Raw genomic sequence first — 18289 nt, forward strand, 5'->3', positions numbered from 1 at the left:
AGACAAGCCATGAAGATTTTAGGTCGCCTATCTTCTTGCATTCCAGCTGTCACCTGGGCCCAATTCCACATGAGACCTCTACAGGACCTCATCCTCAGGAAATGTAACAGAACTTAGTTAGACCAGAGGATGTCCGTAACCAAAGAGGTAGAGACCTCCTCACAGTGGTGGCTCAGAGCCAGGAGGAAGTGCCATCATTGACAATGGACGCCAGTTCCTGGGGCTGGGGTGCCCTTACTGCCACAGGTTCCTTTCAGGGGACTTGGTCCAAAGCTCAGGAGGATGTCGTCCAACTACAAAGAACTTCTGGCTATATGGGAAGGCCTCAAAGCAACTCAGACCCAATCTAATAACAGTCATGTACTAGTCCACTTGGACAATTCCACAGCTATAGCCTTCATCCAGCATCAGGGAGGCATGGACACATTTTAGAATCTCTCAAAACAGATTTTTCTATGGGCAGAGAAGAACCTAAAATTCTCTGGCTGCAGTACTCCTGAAGGGTTCTCTCAATCTTCTGGCGGACTTTCTCATTCGTCAGAGACTGAAGCCAGGCGACTGGTCCCTATCCCAGTCAGCCTTTCAGAGGATCCAAAATCAATGGGACATTCCGAGTCTAGATCTCAAGAAGATCTAGAAGAAACCACTCGAGATCTCAAGAAGAAACCACAAAGTACAGCATTACTTCTCGCTCAATCCAAGGGATCCCTGTGTGACAGTAGACATCTTCACTCAGGACTGGACGTCGGGACTGGTTTCTGCCTTTCCCCCAATCCGATGATCCCAAAGGTTCTGCAGAAATTCCAATCTGAAAGATGTGTCCTAATCCTGGTTGTCCCCATTTGGCCCAGAAGGGGCTGGTTCGGTCTCTTAAAATCCCTCAGCCAGGAAGATCCAATCCTGTTCTCCCCGAGGAAGGATCTTCTAATGCAGGGTCCAATCTCTCATCTGAACCCCAGTCTTCTCAAGCGGTTGGCCTGGTTATTGAGCAGTCCAGCCTGTTAGGTCTAGGTCTATTGCAGAGGGTTGTAAATACCCTTTTTGCTCCGTAGAAAATCCAGTACCTGTATGACATATCTTAAAGTTTGGAAATTTGCATCCTTTGTGGTGGTAAGTTTAACCGATCTACCCCCAATATGCCTCTGATCTTGGAATTTCTCCAGGACTGTTTGGTTATGGGTCTCTCCCCGAATACCCTTAATGGTACAGGTTTCCGCATTAGGTACCCTATATAGCACTAGTCTTTGAGGTCTTCTGGGTGTCTAGGTTTTTAAAAGCGGCTAATAGATTAAAACCCAGAATTAAAAATATGGTCGCTCCATAGAACCTGAATACTGTTCTTACAGGTTTGTCAGAATCTCCATTTTAGCCTCTAGACTCCCTGTGAGCTTCAGGCTTTATCTATCCAGGAGCCCTTCCTTAGTGTTTGATGATTAGCTCGTATTCAAATTGAATCCCAATTTTCTCCCTGAGGTGGTTTCTACTTTTAACAGGTCACAAGACATTATTACCTCATTTTGTGCCAACCCTAAAAACGAGCAGGAAACAAGGTTTCATAATTTAGCTGTTAGAAGAAGTGTACTCAGTTATCTAGATGTCACCAGAGATTGGAGGATAGATGAACTTATTTATTCCGTTTTCCGCCCCAAATAAGGGTAAAGAAGCGGCAAAAAGCTCTATATCCCGCTGAATTAGGTGTGCAATTTCTGAGGCCTATAGAGCCTCCGGTAAAAAAGCTCCACCGTCCCTCAGAGCCCGTTCAGTACGATCAGTGTCTACTTCCTGGGCCGAGAGAGCCTCTGCGTTTTTAGAACAAATTTGCAGAGTGGCCACTTGGAAGAGGGCTCACACCTTCACCAAGCAGTATACGGTTGATGTATTTGCCAATGAGGACATGGCCTTTGGACGCAATGTCCTAGGTGCTGTTGTCCCCCCCCCTAAAGTTTACTTTGTTAGTTCTCAGGATGTGCTGTCATGGAGATGACTGGGGAAATGAGTATTACACTCCACCGGTAATCCGGTTTCCTGGAAGTCTCCATGACAGCACATATATTCCCACCCTTTTTTTGATAATTTTACTTTTAATTTATGTTCTACCCCTTTTTCCTGGTTCCGTTAAAATATACTGGCGATGAGGGGAAGGGGTGGGGTTTTTAAACCTCTGACTTCCTCTGATAGGACAGGAAAAAACACAATCTCAGGATGTGCTGTCATGGAGACTTCCAGGAAACCGGATTATGCAGATCCGATGTGGACTGAAACTGCGTTTGTGTGCGTGAACCCTTATTTTCCATGTTCTGTGCCTAGTTTTGGCTTACAAATACAGATTGAAACTGTGACGCAGTCACTTACCCTGGACAATGATTTTGTTCTTCAGAAGCAGGCATAGAGACTAAAATGCAATTATGAATAAAAATATATTTTTTTAGGCTTGTTTTTCCACTTGCCAGTATTTCTTCAACTCCTACGCATTTCCTTGTGAGGGAAAAATTCATTGACTACTTGCAGAGATCACAGGGTATCCAACAATTAGCATTTATTTATATTTTTTTTATTATTTTTTTTTACTATGCAAGGATTTTACAACAGCTTGCATTTGATCTTTTAGACTGCCTGGAGCTCTAGCCAAAGGCTTGTTGAAAATGTAATTTAGTTGTGCCCTGGCACTCGGTCTTCTAAAATTCTGATTCTGAAATGTCTTTCTTATCCGCCAACCAAATTCTTTATTTTTGTAATAGCATGCTCCCTTGGACCACCTGAAGAGTTTATAGCAAGGGTTGATATTGAAGTTGACAGCCCGGGTCCTGCTTGTCTGTTAAAAAGTATCCCCTTACATGCAAGAGTTGGCTGTGCAAAGATACACGCTCCTAAAGACTTGCAGGTTAGTCTCAGTGCGAACACCTCTTTTTCTTCTATTTACAAATACCACTGGTGTATATGTGCATTATATAAAAGGATATCTGTTTTTCTCTTCAGACCATTCACTTAAGATGTGATGTGGGTTCATCAACTCAGCAACAGCTTCCTCTTAAAAATGCAGGGAATATTGCCGCACACTTGAGAGTGAAGGTAGGTTCTGGGTGTAACTTGGGTGATGCATGCTTCAACAGTTAGTTTCCCTGAAATAAATGTTTAAGAATTTTTAAATCCCATTAAAATTAATGGACCATAGTTCCATCTAGTTGTGGAATTTGGCATCCCAGCGGATAAGATACTTATCTCCTACCTTGTGTATGAGTTTGTATTTTGGGAGAACCACTTCTACAGTGCTAGGGCACTTGCCTTTAAGGCATTTCGCCAATTCTTTTCTTCCTAAAAATGCTTGCCTAAAATGACATCTGGTCGTTATCCTTTCCCTTGTCAACTGGTTATGTCCCTAGGTAGTCACATCTTCAGCAGTAGGAAGTGTCAATGTGAAGGCACATATATTGTTTCTTTTGTCAACCAGAACTCCATATTGCAAATTTTTACTCATAGATTTTTAGGCGGAATAGCAGAGAGGCCACAGTGCAGAATTCAAAGCAAAGGTATCCGGAAACCCTACTGGTGTTCTTTTTAAAGGGGTTGTCTCACTCCAGCAAATAGCATTATTTAGTTAATACAGGACACTTACTAATGCATTGATATCCATATTGCTTCCTTTGCTGGCTGGATTTGTTTTTCCATCCCATTATACACTGCTCGTTTCCATGGTTACTACCACCCTGCAATCCAGCAGTGATGGCCATGCTTGCACGCTATAGGAAAAAGCGCTGGCTTCTCTGGTGGCCGGGATCATGGCACTGAACATGCGCTAGTTCTTTTTCCTATAGTGTGCAAGCACAGCCACCACTAATGGACTGCCTGCCTGGTGGTTGCAACCATGGAAACGAGCAGTGTATAATGTGATGGAAAAACTAATCCAGCCAGCAAAGGAGGCAATATGGAGAATCACAATACATTAGTAAGTGCCTTGTATTAACTTTCTCTACATAATTAATGCTATTTGCTGAAGTAAGACAACTCCTTTAAAGGGATTGTGTCACCTGGATTTTAGTGACAGAGCTTTTAACATCATCACATCAGTCGGTAATTACCTTAGTAAGGAGCCCAAGGGGCTGTCCCTCCGGCCGTTGGAGCCCAGGCGCACCCCTTCTCCTGGAGCCCAGCACCGCCCCACTGCTAATTTATTCACTCCTCATTGCCTGCTGGCGCATGTGCAGTGCGTCCTGTGAGGCCGATTTCAGGCGCTGACATGTGTATCCACAGAATGTGTTCGCTGAGCCATAAGCTCGCGCATGCGCCGTGGATACACATGTCAGCGCCTGGAATCGGCCTCACAGGAAGCACTGCGCATGCGCCAGCAGGCAATAAGGAGTGAATAAATTAGCAGTGGGGCGGTGCTGGGCTCCAGGAGAAGGGGTGCGCCTGGCCTCCAACGGCCGGAGGGACAGCCCCTTGGGCTCCTTACTAAGGTAATTACCATATTAATAAAAGCGATTTTCTAGACAAAGGACAACACTTAGGGTAGTAATACTAGTATATTTTAATACAAAACGAGCAGACTGATGTGGTGATGTTAAAAGCTCTGTCACTAAAATCCAGGTGACACAATCCCTTTAATGTTGTCTTTAGGCTATTAGCGTTTTAATGATGTGCTTGTGTACATAAAAGCTGTATAGATGCTGCATTGCCCTCACAGTGCAAATTTAAAACTTTGCCCCCATTATCTTTTGAGATAACAGGTGAAATTAATACTTTATTATTTTTTTTGCATCCTGGAACAGGGACGCTGCTTTTGTACACCACCTTATTGGGGTGGGGGGGACAAACCTTCTCTTCTAATGTAGGGTGAAAAGGCAATTGAAAAAAGCCCTTCCACGGCTGAATAAGCTTTGTCTGTGAACTTGTGGTTGCCCTTGTGTCATCTAATGGCTACATGAATCATTGTATGTTCTTACATGTGAACTTCCCTCCTCAGTGTACAACTGCAGATAACATTTTTACTGTGGACCCAGAAGAATTGTTTATTGGCCCTGAAGAAGAGCAAGTAGTGGTTGTGAAGTTCACCCCTCGGTGTACTAAAGCAAAGCAGAGGTATTTCACTAGTGTACAATGAATGATGTTCCAAGCCTGTGATTAGAGAGACTACAGGGTTTCATTCTTCTTTTGCAGTTCTTTGAAAATAATTGTGCAGCCTTCAGGTCCCCAGTATGAAGTCCCACTGATCGGAGAGAGTGCACTATCAGTAACCAGGAATTCGGCAAATCTACCACTACAGAAGAATTCTGATGACCCTCCTATTCTTTCCAATAAGCAGTTCATTTCTTGGGGAGGAGTTGCTGTTGGAAGGGCAGTGTAAGTTTTCTTTGTAAACAACCCTGTCCCTTTCTTCACAGAAATTTCATGCAGTCTTTGCTACGTACTCGGTGCCAAAAACACCCATTATTCCAGTGGGAATTTTGTTTGACGGCGCACCCAAATTTCTATTCCCGCTCACATGACAAGATTTTGTCACTTCTATGTGGCGCTACCCAGCACAGAAAAACCACATCCAGATCAGCCCCTCTGAAGAAGTTTACACTGTATGAAACTGCAATTCCATGTCTGAAATCCAGGGGCAGCCATGGGTTTGTGCCGCTGATTCTCTTGCCATTCATCATCAGATTTTAAAGCCTGAAGCATCTGTCATATGAACATGCCTTTATGGTCCATTCACACGTCCGCAAAATGAGTCCGCATCCGTTCCGCAATTTTGCGGAACAGGTGCGGACCCATTCATTTTTAATGGGGCCGGAATGTGCTGTCCGTATTTGCAGATCCGCACTTCCGTTCCACAAAAAAATAGAACATGTCCTATTCCTGTCCGCAACTGCGGACAAGAAAAGGCATTTTCTATGAGAGTGCCAGCGATGTGCGGTCCGCTGTCTGTGTTTTGTGGATCTGCAAAACGCATACGGATGTGTGAATGGACCCTATGCTTACAATTTACTTGTATAGAATAAACCATGGGTAGATATGCTCCTTCTCTCCTTAAGTTCCTGTTTTTGCTGGCCGTTTTCGTTATGTCTGCATTGACTATACTTACAAGTACAGTGTTCTTAGAAAGTCATTCTGTAACAACCAGTCAGATTCCAGCTTTCAGTTTTCTTGAGTTTACTGAGAGTGTCATTGGTTACACTGGGCATGAAGCCCGGTGATGCATAAATGATGGCTTTTAAATTGATTTTACCATTGCAAAATTTTGGGTTATTAGTATGTGTCATGTGAACAATGAATTTATAATTTTTAAATCATTAAAAAAAATTATTTCATACCACTTAGACAGCAGAAGTTAACGCTAAGGAACCCGTCAACAATTTCAAGTCAGCATCTGCGCCTCTTAATAAGAGGTCAAGATCAAGATTGCTTTCAGGTATTTTTAATTGACTGTATAATTTGTCCACAGCTTGATTGAAAAGGTGTTAAAGGATCGCAAACCTTCCTGATAATGCTCCTTTGTGGGCTGACTTTCATCTGGATGAAAGATGCGTGATAATCGGCAACACCTCTCATTTTGAAAACAGGGATGTTCTGCTGCGGGAGCAGTTTTGTCTGCCCCCACCTCATACCCTTTGCATCGTCTGTGTAATAGACCAATGCAAACAAGGCCAACATGGGGTTGTCAACAACAAAACCATTTGTGAATGTCGGGAAAGTGTGGAAATCAAAGCAAAATACTTTACTTTCTTATCTGTGGTCTTGTAGACTGCTGTAGCCATTCACCGGCCTCAGCAGTGGCATGTCTATTGACTTGTATGTACAGGTTTGAATGTCTTTAAATGCATTAAGCCATGCTTTTGCCATGTAGGGAAATATTTTAATCCAATCTATTAAATTTTACAGTTGCAAAGTTCGTTTGGTCCGGAGGAACGTTTGACTAACAATCGTGAACTCACAATTCGCCCCAAAGAAGACTCTTCTGTGCTGCTGATGTTTTCCCCTACACATGTAGGTTGTATGTTGGCTAAGCTGGAGATCAAGCAATCTGGCATCAAATCTTCACAGCCAGGAATTAAGTTTACAGTAAGTGTTGAGGGAGTAGCGTTACTGGTTTTCAGTGTGATCAACCTTATTAAACCAGGCATATTGGGAGAGCAGAACCTCCCAGCAGCTGCGCTCTTCTGTCATCGAAACCAGCGCATGCGCAGTCTGAATCTGCACTGCTTGGGGAGCTGACTGAAGAAGAGCAGAACTGCTGGGAGGATTGTGAAGTGAGTATGTCCTCCTCCACAGCGCTCCTTTCCCTGTCCAGATGCTCCAGTGCCACCAATGAGTACTAGGACCGCATTTAATCTGCAGGACACTAGCAAATTATGCATTCCTAATGGAATGGATGATATTGCAAGAACACTGTCACCAACATGAGTAAATGTTTTCTGGTTATATAACTGCATGTTTTTGGGGGGAGGGCGGATGAAGATGAGATTTACTCTAGCCCTGTCAATCACAGGGATGGGGTGGGCCTAACAGTAGCAGTGTTCCAAGGCTTGTGCCCTGCCCCTCGGTGCTCAAACTAGCTAATTTGCATAATAAACGAGCTGACATCTCGAGAATGCTGCAAGCTACAAACATAAGTGTCGTTTGAATCCGCATGATCAACCCTACCAGGCAATATGCCTGCTTTAATTGGTTTGATCATGTTGACAGATGCTCTTTAAATCATCATTTGTCTTTCTCTTTCCTTAGATCCCCCTGTCTGGTTATGGTGGGACAAGTAATGTCATACTTGAAGGAGTTAAAAAGCTTTCAGACAGCTACATGATAACTCTAAGTGGAGTGATGCCAGATCGTGTGAGCAGGGGCAATATTTCAATTCGGAACACTGGTTCCAGAGCAGCGTATGTTAAAGCAGTATGTTTTGCAAATGCACAGAAAGGTCTCCTAATGGATTGCAGCTCCTGTTCAGTCACACCGGAAAAGTTTGTATTGAAAGAAGGCACCCAGGAGGTAAGTTTTTCCGCAGATGGATGTTTTGACTTTTGATTGCATTTCTTTTGCGCTATATTGGGCTTTGTAACAGTAGAAAATATAGCTGGTAGTATCATACAAAAATTATACATTTATATTTTTCTCCCCTTCACTGTCACTGAGTTTTGTTTTGTTTTTTGGCATAGATGGTTACCATAACTTACAATGGTGCAGATCTAGAGGAGTGTCTCCAATCTAGCACGCCGCTTTTATGCAACGTATGTTTTTTCTGTGGTGATGAAGTCTCCAGGCAGCAGTTTCGCAGGTAAGGTATTTAGAATATAACAGGACATTTCTATAATATCTATGTAAAATTTGTTAAAGGGCCTGACTAACCGTCATGTCTCATAAATACTAAGTGTTATGGGACAAAGTGCCCTTTGTGCAACTACAACCTCAGAACATCTTTCTTCCTCTAACTTGCCCTGATACAACATAAGCACACTAAATATGAAAGGGGTTGTCTAGAGGACAACATTCATGTATTAGGTCTATGGTTACATGGTCCTCCAAAGGGGTTGTCTGACCTCTGGATAGGTCATCAGTATCTGTTCAGCAGGGGGCCAACACCCAGGACCCCGCCAATCAACTGTTTGAGAAGGCACTGGCGCTCTCAGTAGTGCAGTGGCCTTCCCACATCTTTGTCTAGGCCAGTGATGGGCAGACTGCGGCTCTCCAGCTGTTGTAAAATTACAAATCCCATCATGCCCTGCTGATAGCTTTAGGCAGACTGGGCATACTGGGAGTTGTAGTTTTACAACATCTGGAGAGCCGCAGTTTGCCAATCCCTGGCCTAGGCCATTTGACACCACGTTCGGGTCACATGGCTTTGGCACAGCTCAGCACCATTGAAGTGAATGGGGCTGAGTTGTGATATTAAGCACAGCTGCTATACAATGTACAGCGCTGGGCTCTGTGATGTGAGAGAAAGCCGTGGCACCACTGCCAGTGCCTACTCAAACAGCTGATCAGCGGGGTCCCGGGTGTTGGATCCTCTCCGATCAGAAACTGATGACCTATCCAGAGAATAAAGAAAAGAGAAAAAAAATATATATATATATAGTAAAATCCCTTTAACAGCGTATGGCTATCTGTAACTTTAAAGGGAATCTGTCACTAGCAATTTACCAATTTTTTTTTTTTTCATGAATCCATGTTTAACAGAGTACCTTTTTTCCATCTGTCTGATTCTTTTGATTGTCAGTCTTGTCATTTCTTCAAAAACTCGATTCTTATGATATGTAAATGACGCTGTAAGGAGCCCAGAGGGGCGTTATTCTTTCTCCACGGTGCCCAGGAACGCCCCTCTGAAGTGCCCTGCCCGGCTAAATTTGAAAACTAATAACTCCTCCAAGTTCATCTAACTCGCCTCCCAGAGGCGCGGCTAAGTGCTCAGCACCCCCCCTCCTCAGCGCCGCGCTCTGCGGCAAACACCCCGATCCTCCTCTCGCCGGCATCCCAAATCCCGCGCAGGCGCAGTGCCCTCAGTCATCTTATAGCGCAGGCAATCGCCGGCACTGCGCCTGCGCGGGATTTGGGATGCCGGCGAGAGGAGGATCGGGGTGTTTGCCGCAGAGCGCGGCGCTGAGGAGGGGGGGGTGTTGAGCACTTAGCCGCGCCTCTGGGAGGCGAGTTAAATGAACTTGGAGGAGTTATTCGTTTTCAAATTTAGCCGGGCACGGCACTTCAGAGGGGCGTTCCTGGGCACCGTGGAGAAAGAAGAACGCCCCTCTGGGCTCCTTACAGCGTCATTTACATATCATAAGAATCGAGTTTTTGAAGAAATGACGAGACTGACAATCAAAAGAATCAGACAGATGGAAAAAAGGTACTCTGTTAAACATGGATTCATGAAAAAAATAAATTGGTAAATTGCTAGTGACAGATTCCCTTTAACCCCTTGATAACAGCTGATCACCACAGGCTATAGCTGTGCTAATGAGCTGATTGCCATAGACTCTTCAATAACAGAAGAATTTTTTCTAGTAGGGTTTCCTGGTTTTACTCCCACATCACACACATTTTTATTACAATGTATTCATCAACTTGGGTGTTATTTTCAAATGCATCATAAAATAATTGGTATATTCTGTATCATATACAAGTAATAACTTTACTGCATGATCTAGAGCAGTTGAGGTTGATCAATTAATAGTATTCCAGTACCCTGTTCCTTTTAACACCAGTTCATTTTACAACAGAGCGCTGCAGTACAAGCCTGAGTCTGCCCAAAAATACATGGCAGAGAATGCAAAGTTAAAAAATTTAAGATTTGATGAGGAGTTTCGTGGTGAGCAGCTTGTGTCTGAAGGTAAGGCAAATGTTTTCTGTGTAATAGAAATATTGATACAGCTAGTTTTTGTATTTCTACCCCCCCCCCCTCCCCCAATGTAATTTTGCGACTTACCATGGCTATGTGCAGTACGTGAAATCCTTTACGTTCGACGGCCACATTTCCCGGACCAACAGGGGTTCATGTAAGCAGAACTTACTGCATCTTGTTGATCTAGGGTGCTGTGAGTTCCAACCCTCCTGTGGTTCATGTGTCTGGGCTGGAACTTGCTTCATGATAAAGTGAGTTTAGCTGACTTGGGCCATCTTTGGCTGTCTCGTAGACCACACACATCCCTATAAATGTAGCCTTATACAAAACATGTGTCTGCCACCATAAGGACCCATATTCATCCTGATTTTGTAGCTTTGGTAAAGGAGACACAAAGCCATGTTTTATACCTTTTTGGAAATTTTTCATACAAAACCTTATTTGTCCACCTGTTTTAACGGTGCAGTGGCCTTGCTGGAGTACTGCAGCTCTGCCCCCATTCATCTGACCTGTGGGGGTGACAGAGCCTCACTGATCTGATATTGATGACCTGTCCAGAAGGTCATCAATATGTAAAAACTGGGCTTCAACTTTATAGGGGTTTTCCCAGGAGAGACCTTGGTTACTTGCATGCCATTGGTATGACCACCCATGCAGCCCCATAGAGAAAGCCGTGCAGAGCAGACAACGGTTTGACACCTGCCGATTGGACATTGCCGTATTCTTGAGTGTGCAATCAGTCTCTAGAGGCAGCCACTTTAATTTCAACCCCGAAATATTGATTCATCTTTGCAATGAGTAATCATGTATTATCAGCCTTCAAATATTTGTATCTGTGTAGATGGGGAATATTGAAGCAGGTTCTGAGTCTTGTATTTTTTTTCTTTAGTGTATGATCTGCCTCAGAGACCAAATGATGTTCAGCATTTCTATGGGGCGATGCACAAGGTTACACTTTCTGTTTTTGGAAGTGCTTCAGAAGAGAATAATGGGGCATCTTTACACCCATGTTTAAATATTAATTTGGCCAGGTAATGCAGAAAATCCCTTTCAATAACGAAGCTTACCAACTCTTATTTCAACAGGAACTAAAGCTGCACTGTGTGAACATTGCCTAAATCTGCATTTATTTTTATGGTAATTAATGGACAGAGTAAATACCAAGCAGTATTTGGCAGCCACCCTGCAGGTCTACATTTTAATGATTATTATTAGCATTGTTGTTGTTAATATCAATTTTTTATGCCGTATTCTCTGAAATCATACCCCCTATCTGGTGTTCATTGTACCAGCATTATCTCAGACCTCTGTGCTAGAGTCTCATAGAACATTGGTCAGAAAAAAAAATTATATATTGTGGCAAGTGAGGTAGGTACGGTGGGGTCATAATATATGGACAGTGGCATCGCGGAAACTGCACAAAATGGCTTGCCTATTTAAAGTGGTTGTCCAACAAATTTATCAAAATGTTGCACAGAGTAAAGTTCATCACATCAGCGTTCTTCTGCTCCGTTTTATAGGAGTAGGAGAACGGAAAGGGCAGATTCGGCACATAACTGAGCCGAACGGTGCCTACGGACCCCATAGACTATAATGAGGTCCGCTAGGTTTCTGCTCAGGAAGATTTTTTGAAGCGGAGACAAAAGTCCTGCATGCACAACTTTTCTCTGCTTCAAAATTCTTCCTCTGAGCTATAGTCTATGGCAGCGGTTCTCAACCTGGGGGTCGATCGGCCCTTTCCGGGGGGTCGCCTGAGGCTTCCTATTGTGGGTCCAGGCCCGTCGCTAACAGACAGGCAAAACAAGCAATTGTTTGGGGCCCCGAGCTGGTTGGGGCCCCGAGCTGGCCCGGGGCCAAGCAGAGCCGGTGCTTGTTTTGCGGCTGAGTAACTCAGAAGATCCGATGGTATATTCTATCCCCCAGGCGTTCCCATGGTGACAGGGACGCTTGCCTGGGGGTTAGAATATACAGGGCCATGCCGCTCACAGCAGTATATTTATAAACTAATCAGTAACTACTTTAACTTTAATCATTGCTCATTGCTGAGCTCTTTACTTGGATTATAATTTATTTGGATATGGGATATTTTACTTAGTCTTAGCTCCCGTAATAGCAGGCAGGTGCGTGACGTCAGTGAGTGAGCGCCGCCCCCCGCACTGCCTGCTATTACCGGAGCTAAGACTAAGGGCTCTTTCACACCTGCGTTATTGTCTTCCGGCATAGAGTTCCGTCGTCGGGGCTCTATGCCGGAAGAATCCTGATCAGGATTATCCTAATGCATTCTGAATGGAGAGTAATCCGTTCAGGATGCATCAGGATGTCTTCAGTTCCGGTACGGAACGTTTGTTGGCCGGAGAAAATACCGCAGCATGCTGCGCTTTTTGCTCCGGCCAAAAATCCGGAACACTTGCCGCAAGGCCGGATCCGGAATTAATGCCCATTGGAAGGCATTGATCCGGATCCGGCCTTAAGCTAAACGTCGTTTCGGCGCATTGCCGGAGCCGACATTTAGCTTTTTCAGAGTGGTTACCATGGCTGCCGGGACGCTAAAGTCCTGACAGCCATGGTAAGTGTATCGGGGAGCGGGGGAGCAGTATACTTACCGTCCGTGCGGCTCCCCGGGCGCTCCAGAGTGACGTCAGGGCGCCCCAAGCGCATGGATCACGTGATCGCATGGATCACGTCATCCATGCGCATGGGGCGCTCTGACGTCATTCTGGAGCGCCCCGGGAGCCGCACGGACTGTAAGTATACCGCTCCCCCGCTCCCCCGCTCCCCGCTCCTACTATGGCAACCAGGACTTTAATAGCGTCCTGGGTGCCATAGTAACACTGAACGCATTTGGAAGACGGTTCCGTCTTCAAATGCTTTCAGTACACTTGCGTTTTTCCGGATCCGGCAGGCACCTCCGGCAACGGAAGTGCATGCCGGATCCCAACAACGCAAGTGTGAAAGAGGCCTAAGTAAGATATCCCATATCCAAATAAATTATAATCCAAGTAAAGAGCTCAGCAATGAGCAATGATTAAAGTTAAAGTAGTTACTGATTAGTTTATAAATATACTGCTGTGAGCGTCGGGGAGAGAGATCTGTGGATGGCAGTGCCATCCACAGATCCACCTACAGTGCCATCCACAGATCCCCCTCCCCTAAACAGTGCCATCCACAGATCCCCCCCCTAAACAGTGCCATCCACAGATCCACCTACAGTGCCATCCACAGATCCCCCTCCCCTAAACAGTGCCATCCACAGATCCCCCCCCTAAACAGTGCCATCCACAGATCCCCCCCCCCTCCCCTAAACAGTGCCATCATGGCACTGTTTAGGGGAGGGGGGATCTGTGGATGGCACTGTTTAGGGGGGATCTGTGGATGGCACTGTTTAGGGGGGATCTGTGGATGGCACTGTTTAGGGGGGATCTGTGGATGGCACTGTTTAGGGGGGAGATCTGTGGATGGCACTGTTTAGGGGAGGGGGGATCTGTGGATAATACTGTTTTAGGGGAGGGGGGATCTGTGGGTGGCACTGTTTAGGGGAGGGGGATCTGTGGATGGCACTGTAGGCGGATCTGTGGATGGCACTGTTTAGGGGAGGAGGGATCTGTGGATGGCACTGTTTAGGGGAGGAGGGATCTGTGGATGGCACTGTTTAGGGGAGGAGGGATCTGTGGATGGCACTGTTTAGGGGAGGAGGGATCTGTGGATGGCACTGTTTAGGGGAGGAGGGATCTGTGGATGGCACTGTTTAGGGGAGGAGGGATCTGTGGATGGCACTGTATAGGGGAGGGGGATCTGTGGATGGCACTGTATAGGGGAGGGGGATCTGTGGATGGCACTGTTTAGGGGAGGGGGGATCTGTGGATGGCACTGTTTAGGGGAGGAGGGATCTGTGGATGGCACTGTTTAGGGGGGAGATCTGTGGATGGCACTGTTTAGGGGAGGGGGGATCTGTGGATGGCACTGTTTAGGGGAGGGGGGATCTGTGGATGGCACTGTTTAGGGGAGGGGGGATCTGTGGATGGCACTGTTTAGGGGAGGAGGGATCTGTGGATGGCACTGTTTAGGGGAGGAGGGATCTGTGGATGTCTTTGTGATTAATTACTCTGCTTTAATTATGTTCAAGTAGCAATAAAAATACATCCTGCATATCAGATATTTACATTACAATTCATAACAGTAGCAAAATTAGTTATGACGTAGCAAGGAAAAAAATGTAATGGTTGGGAGTCACCACAACATGAGGAACTGTATTAAGGGGTCACGGCTTTAGAAAGGTTGAGAAGCACTGGTCTATGGGGTCCGCGTCCGCAGGCACCGTTCGGCTCAATTATGTGACAATTCTGCCTTTGCGATTCTCCTGCTGCTATAACAGAGCAGGAGAACGGAAAGGCTGAACGCTGATGTGAACTCAGCCTATATATGTTTAATCAATTTGTACACTACCCATCAGAGTGAGCTTTCATTAAAAAATTTATTATTTTAAAAGTTTGCAGTTATTAAAGGGGTTGTCCGGGTTCTGTTGATGCTCCAATGCTCTCCTTTGCCCTCTGCTAAATCGCGCAGGGCAAAGCATTTTCTGGAGTTCCGGTGAGTTATCGCCTAATCTTAATAAAAAAGATGGAGCAGGGCCAACACCTTCTAAATCAGACTCTAGACTCTTCTCTTTCCAGCAATACCATATTTTGTTTTGGGGATCTTAAAGGGGTTCTTTTGTAATAATTAAATTTTACCCTGTGCTAGCAGCCTGCCCCACTAAGCTAAGGATTCATACTTAACTTCTCCCCGCCACTCCAGTCCTCATCTGCTGCTGGAGTCTCCATCTTCTGGTCCCCACAGTGTTTTTTCTAGTGCTGTATGGTCAAGATCACTTGCTCTGCTGCAGCCAATGACTGGCTTCAGCAGTGATGTGGCTGCCAGCAGTATGTCACCTCTGAAGCCAGTAATTGGCTGCAGCAGAGCATGTGACCATGCACTGGAAGAAAATCACGCAGGGACCGGCATTCCCGCTTAATGCGGCCAGCTGCTGGCATTTGGTAAACTGCCATTATTACCAGGGAAACCATTTAAAGAGGATTACCCAGCGGTCTGGCAGCTTTCCAAGCAATGTGATGTAAATTTTTCAGCGGCTGTGCTTGGTATTGCAGCTCAGCCCCATTCACTTTAATGGGGCTGAGCTGTGCCTAGGCCATGTGACTAATGAATATGACGTCACATGGCCTAGGAATAGGCCTCGACAAGAGGATAAGTCCTCAATATAAATTGCCGGATAACCCCTTTAAGTACAACTTACCACAGAATGTTTTATGTAATTGTATTTAACCTTTTTTCCTTTTTCATAAATGTAGCCCTAGCAATACATCACTAGATGTATTACCTGTCAAAGGCCCACAAGGACCGCTGTTACCAAACTCTGTCTCCTCTCAAAATACCATTCCTGAGCAACGTTCATGGACTGTCCAGCCAGAGGTCCTTGTGCTGAGAGCCCCTACTGTTGGTATGTGTCATTTCTCAATGTATATTAGTTCCTTTTCTATAGGGTTGGGGGGGATACAAGTGATACCTTATTGATTAGCATTCATTAATGCCTATTGTGGGTACTCCGGTCAGTGCTATAATGTATATGTAGTATCTGTAAACGAAGGCTTCTTATTCCTATAGTACCTCGTTTTATATAGATGTTTTTAGAGTTTTTGGTCATACAAAACAAAGCAAATAAAAATACAAAAAGTTTCACCGCCATCTGTGCCTGAAATGCATCTAAATGACCCCCTTTATCGCATGCATTCCCATACAGTTAAGTATATATTCACCAGGGACACACTGTCTACTAAGCAATTAGAAATACAACCTGAATGTGTCTAGTATTAGGAGGACCATCTACCACTACTCGTCAGTCTTCTTCCGTAAAGGAGTAATGACAAGACCTCCGATATGTCCTCATAACTTAAGATGTCAAACTGGAAGTATCAATCTGTCTGTTTTTTTTCCCAAGATATCCCTACACTTTTTTTGGCATCTTTCCTTTTATGATATACAAACCGTTCCAACCAGATTAACTGAATAACCTGAGTAATAAACTCTTGTACTGTCAGTGGATCAGGAGCAATCCTATTAAAAAATAAAATAAAAATATATATATTTTTTGGGCCTGGTAAATAAGAGTGAGAATAGATAGCTAATGCTCCACTGTCACAGGGAGCTCAGTTATACATCCTAATGTGCATATCAATGGAGAAGAGTCCAATTTCAGATAAAACATTTTCTCCAAAACATTCACCAGTCCAATAGCATCTGAGTCTGGGACAATTCCAATGATTAAGGCCGCTTTCACACGAGTAAGTTGTACACTCCGGACTTGGAGCGTGAGTATAAGACAGCTCCCGTCCTGAACTGCTAGCACTGCCGGGGTCACATAGAATTATATTGATTTATGATATCGTGTAACCCTTAGAGGTCTGGAATGTATTGGATAACACTGACAGCATTAGGCCAGTGTTATCTAATACATTCCAGAACTGTAAGGGTTACATAGCATCATAAATCAATATAATGCTATGTGACCCCGGCAGCGTTAGAAGTTCAGGACGTGAGCTGTCTTATACTCGCACTCTGAGTCCGGAGTGTACAACTCGCTCATGTGAAAGCAGCCTAAGTGGATTAAACCTGCCGGTGACACCCCACATTTATGACTCAAGTCATAAGTCTATAACCCATCTTGTACATCACTGGCATTTTATACACCCTATGTAAAAGATATAGTTGTGAAACGGTGACGCTCACTAACTGCAATAGCAGGAATATTCTGCAGCACCCCTGCTCCTCCATTAGGTCAGTAATGTCATCCTTCCATTTGTCATAGCCTTAGATGATTCTTTTTAAACTGTGCCTTCATTACACTTTTCTAATGTAAAGAGATTATTCCTCCTGTACGCCCATGAGTCGTAGGAAGTTCCGCTATGGGATGACTAGCTGCATGATCGGTGTGTGTATGAATAGCATGCCTCAGTTGCAGATATTGATAGAAGTAAGTCTGCAGTAAATTAAATTCTTGCTTTAATTGCAGGAATATTTAAAAACCCCATCAGCATACAACAGTTTGATACCGGTAATGCCTTGAGACTCCCAAATTGGAGACTTATGTCCGCATCCATTGCTACGTTCCATGGTCCACAAAAAAAATATAACCTGTCCTATTCTTGTCCGTGCTTTGCGGACAAGAATAGGCAGTTATATTAAAGGCTGTCCGTGCCATTCCGCAAATTGCGGAACACCCATGGACGCCATCCGTGTTTTGCGGACCGCAAAACACACCGGTTGTGTGCGTGTAGCCTAAGTCTGAAAGGTCCCCTCCTCCAAGGCAGAAACAAGACTGGTATTAAGGACAAGATGCTGCACAATTCTCACAGACACCTTATCTCCCTCTCCAACATCTGAGATGTTGCATCTGGGCAGCTAAATAATATATCCAAGGGTTTGGTTCCGTGATTCCCTGATGTGTTTTAGGCCTCTGCAGCGTCTCCACTTTGATACTTGGGATACCCTTTTTCCAAATAAAATCTAAGCCTGACCCAAACCGGAGCATTCTGGAGCACATAGAGTAGTTGGGGCATCAGAATCATTTTAATGAGAATGAACCAACCAACCAGTGTAACTGGAAGTCTAGACCAGTCATGCACCTTACACTGAAATTTGACCAATTGAGGTTGCAGATTTAGGGCATCAAAATCCTGAATCCCCAAATACTACAAAGATGTGACAATCTGCAATCGTATAGTATGATCAGCAGTTTGATCAGGGAAACAAAGCCGATGGTAATAAGACCGACTTTGTCCAGTTAATGACTCTTTTATATAATCTTTTATGGACATAGCATGGGGAGTCTGTAGTGCCTGTCTTAATGTAGCATTCTTTAACTAAAAAGGGTTGTGCATTGGTATAATAATGACCTGTCCTAGGTCATCGCTATCAGATCAGCGA

At 44.6% G+C, this 18289-nt stretch overlaps 1 protein-coding gene across 2 annotated transcripts in view; it reads left to right on the top strand.

The window, feature by feature from the left end:
• CEP192 (centrosomal protein 192) overlaps positions 1-18289 on the top strand; it is a 184635-nt gene that overhangs the window by 122806 nt on the left and 43540 nt on the right. For both annotated transcript variants that reach the window (XM_040432242.1, XM_040432243.1), the window contains exons 28-38: positions 2739-2881; positions 2977-3069; positions 4961-5076; positions 5155-5337; positions 6304-6394; positions 6865-7044; positions 7708-7968; positions 8136-8254; positions 10191-10300; positions 11202-11343; positions 15658-15806. In XM_040432242.1, coding sequence (XP_040288176.1) covers positions 2739-2881; positions 2977-3069; positions 4961-5076; positions 5155-5337; positions 6304-6394; positions 6865-7044; positions 7708-7968; positions 8136-8254; positions 10191-10300; positions 11202-11343; positions 15658-15806 — 1587 coding nt within the window. The remainder of the gene's footprint in view (positions 1-2738; positions 2882-2976; positions 3070-4960; positions 5077-5154; positions 5338-6303; positions 6395-6864; positions 7045-7707; positions 7969-8135; positions 8255-10190; positions 10301-11201; positions 11344-15657; positions 15807-18289) is intronic.

The sequence above is a fragment of the Bufo bufo genome, chromosome 5 (assembly GCF_905171765.1).
Source record: "Bufo bufo chromosome 5, aBufBuf1.1, whole genome shotgun sequence".
NCBI classification, from domain to species: Eukaryota; Metazoa; Chordata; class Amphibia; order Anura; family Bufonidae; genus Bufo; species Bufo bufo.